Source organism: Miscanthus floridulus, chromosome 16 (assembly GCF_019320115.1).
Source record: "Miscanthus floridulus cultivar M001 chromosome 16, ASM1932011v1, whole genome shotgun sequence".
NCBI lineage: Eukaryota > Viridiplantae > Streptophyta > Magnoliopsida > Poales > Poaceae > Miscanthus > Miscanthus floridulus.
The window spans coordinates 43341092-43345496 of record NC_089595.1 but is presented as its reverse complement, the minus strand read 5'-3'; the positions used below and the strand labels follow the sequence as shown (position 1 = coordinate 43345496).

Here is a 4405-nt window from a genome sequence, read left to right as displayed (position 1 = left end):
TCCCCAATTAGCATTGGGGCCTTGTGTGTTAGCCACTAGAATCTTAGGAACCCATAGAGATCTTTTCACATATATGTTGGACTCATTTCTAGCATACGTGGCAACAACTTTACCAAGGTTGTTGCGTCTCAACACATAGCTAGAGGACATGCTCTCATGGGGTTCATGGGCCTTAGACTTGTAAGCATACTTGTTCCTCTTTGGTATGATTGGGTTCTCCTTGACCTGCAGGCGAGTGTTAGATGCTTTAGGAGCTTGTTGTCTTGGTTGAGATGGTGCCTTGATTCTGTTGGTGCCACTGTTCTACCAGACCCCGAAACCTCCATGTTTTGGCGCGGAGCCTCCAGGACGCGGAACCTCCATGTTTCTACATAGAGCCTCCGTGGTCTGCACTGGCTACACCTCTCTAATGGTCTCCTTCTTCTCAAACCTGATGCAAGACACTCCATTCACCATCTTCCTTTCACCGATCTTGCCACCCTTCTTGTGGCTAAGACCATCCTTGATAAAAGGATGTCTTTCTTGAATGAACTTGGGCTTCTTGCTTGCATCATCCATGCACCCACTAGCTATGATATTGTTGAGTCTTGCAATTTCCTTCTTCATAGCTTCCATATTAGCAAGGTTAGTAGCACAAGCTTCTAAATCAACATTGTAGCATCTATCACAACCCTTGCTAGTAGATGCATTAGAGATCTCACTTGCCTTCGTAGGATGTGAGGTTTTATCCCAAAGAATGCTAAATTGCTCTTTAAGCTTCTCATTTCTTGTCTTGATGTCATTATCCTTTTCTTGAAGAGTATTTAGGTCATCCTTTAGGGTAGCTATGACACTTTCCGCTTGGTCAATTTCTGAATGTAAAGTTTCAACCTCACTTCTTTCCGATGCAAGAGCTTTCTTGCAACTAACATAGAGTTTCTCTTGTTTGGCAAGAGTAGCTTGAGTTCTCTCTAATTCATCTACCACCTTGGCTATGAAGTTCTTAGATTTTTTATCCATTTTACTTACCAATTTGTTTACTTCATCATCACTAGATTCATCACTAGAGTCTATGTCGGATTCATCACTAGATGGAGAAGAGGGTTTAGGCTCAGAGTTTGGTTTTACCTTTTCTCCTTTGCCCATGAGACAAAAGAGTGTAGATCTCTCCTCATTATTAGTCAAGTTGGTGAAGACCTTTGGTGAACAAGAATGCTTCTTGATAGCAATGGTTGAAACTTTCTTTGTTTCTTCTTCACTTGAGCTATCATCGTTTGAATCCCATTCATGACCAATATGAGCTTGACCCAAATAGTTCTTCTTCTTGTGTTGGGTCTTGTCATCTTTATTATAGTGCTTCTTCTTCTTGTCTTTCTTGTCCTCTTTGTTCTCATAAGGACAATCGGCAATGAAATGCACCATGCTCCCATAATTATAGCATTTTCTCTTTTGCTTGTTGGGAAATCTCCTCTTCACAAACTTGTACCCTTCTCTTTTCAACCCCTTCTTGTATTTCCTCATGAACAAAGCAACATCACCAATCTCACTGAAAGATACTTCATCATCTTCATCATCACTTGAGTCACTTGATGAATCAACCTTCTCAACCTTGCTTGATCTTGATCTTGGTGGCTTGCTCGAGGTGAAGGCCTTGTTTGATTTGTTTGCCTTGAGAGCTACCTCCTTGACCTTCAAGTTCTCCATCTTTGCTTCTAGCTCTCCAAACTTCTTCCTTTGTTGTATCTCCATCTCCATGAGCTCATGAGTGAGTATTCTTTCAAGGACATCACTAGGGGTGAACTCTTCAAACCTCTTCTTCTCTCTAATCAATGTCACAAGAGTTGGGTTTCTTGGTGCAAATGCTTCCAACATCACTTTTACAACATGATGATCATTCAATTCATCCCTACCTAAGCCTCTAATCTTGCCAACTATCACCATCAATCTATCAAACATCTCTTGAGGACCTTCTCCATCCTTGATAACAAACCTATTGAGTTGAGCCATCAATAGATCAATCTTGGACTTCTTTACCTTACTAACTCCTTCATGTGCAAGGTGAAGGGTGTCCCAAATCTCCTTAGCAATCTCCAAACCAATCACTTTGTTGTACTCTTCTGGGCTTAATGCACTTTGAAGAGCATTAGTAGCTTGAGCATTGCGATGTATCATGCGAATCTCTCTTGGTGTGGGATTTTTGGGATCAACGGGATCTTCAAAATCTAGACACACAATATTCCACATCTCCAGATGGATTCCAATAAGATAAGCCTTCATCATATGCTTCCACTTAGCAAAGTTGGTCCCATCAAATTGGGGTAACTTGCCCACGGGTATGTTGATGTGAGTGTTAGTAGGCAAATTTATGGAATCATAATTAAAGGATACACTCGAATATGATCTCTTGATGTTAGACTTGAGTGTCCTCTTTGGTAGCCTTTGAGCATAGTACTCATCATCATCTCCATTCTCCGACTCGCTGCTTGGTTGTGGACTTGATTGCACCTTTCTTCTTGCTTTGTGTTTCTTCTCCTCTTTGTTCTTGTCCCTTTGCTTGTCTCCCTTGGAGGATCCCTTAGCACCAAGCTTGAGCTTTGGAAGTCACTCAAGCGCTGCTGTGGCATCATCCTCAGGAGCTTCGGGTTCCTCTTCACTAGGAACATCCTCAAAGCGGTCCTCTCCATCTTCCTCCAGTACCCTTTCTCTAGGACTTGCCATTTTCTCACACGAAAGTGCTATCACGAGGAGACCAGCTCCGATACCAATTGAAAGGATCTAGCAAGTGGCCTAGAGAAGGCGAATAGGCCTTTTTTCTAAAATTTAATCACCTTATGAAAAATAGTCAGAACACGGAACCTCTGGGTTTGAATGCGGAGGTTCCAGGGTGCGGAGGTTCTAGGATTGAGCGTGGAACCTCTGGGGATCAGAGTATGAAATCAATCTACTGTGGAATTTAATGAATGAAATATAGATCGAATGTAATACTAGCCTTCCTGAGGAGTATGTTGAGCTATCCAAACAGTCGGTTGCACTTAGAAGATGAGGAATTCGTAGATCAGATGCAAACCTTAAAAATCAATCCAAATCACAAGTAATAGCAATAACAACAGCAATCACAATGAACACAAGGATTTATCCCATGGTTCAACTCGCCACAAAGGCTTGTCTACATCCACGTTGTTGAGGTTAGCCATAAAGGCTATGGAGTCTCTTTCAACTCACTCCTCTTCTCCAACCTATCACCAAGGCAATGGGTTAGAGGGTTCCACTAAGTCACAAAGGGTAATACAAACTTCCCGGTGCTCAACCACAGCGGATTGGGAGCTATCGAGCGACTGCTAGCCGTTTAGGAGCCAAGCTCTAAGAGTAACAAACACACCAAGTAGCTAGGGCTTCACCAAGTGCACAAGAATAGAGGAGAAGGATCTTCTCGAGCTTTCTCACATTCTCTAGAGCCAAATTCCTCAAGGAATCACAAAGATTTGAGCAATGGAGTTGAGAGCACCAAGCTTGGGTGAGAGAGAGAGAGAGCTTTAGTTTGAGTCTGAGTGAATGAGGAAGAAGATAACCGTTGGGGGCGAAGGGGTATGGTATAAATACCACCCATGTCACCCACAAAACGGTCGGGTCAGACAGACCCTAGAGCCTCCGTGTTTGAGCGCGGAGGTTCCACGTAGGCCAGAGCAGATAAGAATTCAGCCCAGGCTGGGCCTTTTTGTGGCTAGGATTATTTGATATGTAGATGGAGTTTTGAGCACTTGGTTCCACCCAACACACCATTAGTATCCCCCTTGATAGTATAACTTGTCCTATGACTCAATTTCAAAATAAAATGAATTAAACTAGCTCTTGGAGCCATGGCAAGCCATCTGTTCGAGTTGGGGGTCTCCTCCTTTGTTTCTTTGCATCCACGGTTAAAGATATGCTGTCAAACACTTCTCAAAGCCATTAGTCCTTTAATTATGTGGTCAACATCACCAAAATCCACTTAGAGCTTGATTGCACTTACAGATATGATCTTTTCCCTAGCTTTTTATTTTGAGACAAGGCTAGCATTATATTTTTATGAGCCTTCATTGTGCTCATCTCTTTTTTTCAACATGTTGGAACCTTCATGTGTTCCAAATTTTTTTTGAGACCTTCATGTGTCTCATATTTATTTATTTTTCAATACTTTACATAGCCTTTTTGTCTCTCTTACTATGCTAGGGAGATCATATCCTTAGAACATGGGGTATTTATGTGATGGTAATGAAAGCATGCTTTAGCGTATCTCCAGTGTAGGAATAGTTGCTATATGTGACGTGTACGTGAGTTTTGATCTTGGGAGCATGAAAAATCTCTCAACAGTGATAACAGGACTTGACAAAACTCAACGCAAGATAAGTTGCATATGTAGAAGGTTCATGAATATGTATGGCTTTGG

At 42.0% G+C, this 4405-nt stretch overlaps 1 protein-coding gene across 1 annotated transcript; it reads right to left on the bottom strand.

Annotated features, from left to right (window-relative positions):
• Positions 1–396: 396 nt before the first annotated feature.
• LOC136510627 (uncharacterized) lies at positions 397–2151 on the bottom strand. Its single transcript, XM_066505015.1, has one exon. The coding sequence runs from the start codon at positions 2149–2151 to the stop codon at positions 397–399; it is 1755 nt and encodes a 584-aa protein (XP_066361112.1).
• Positions 2152–4405: the final 2254 nt, after the last annotated feature.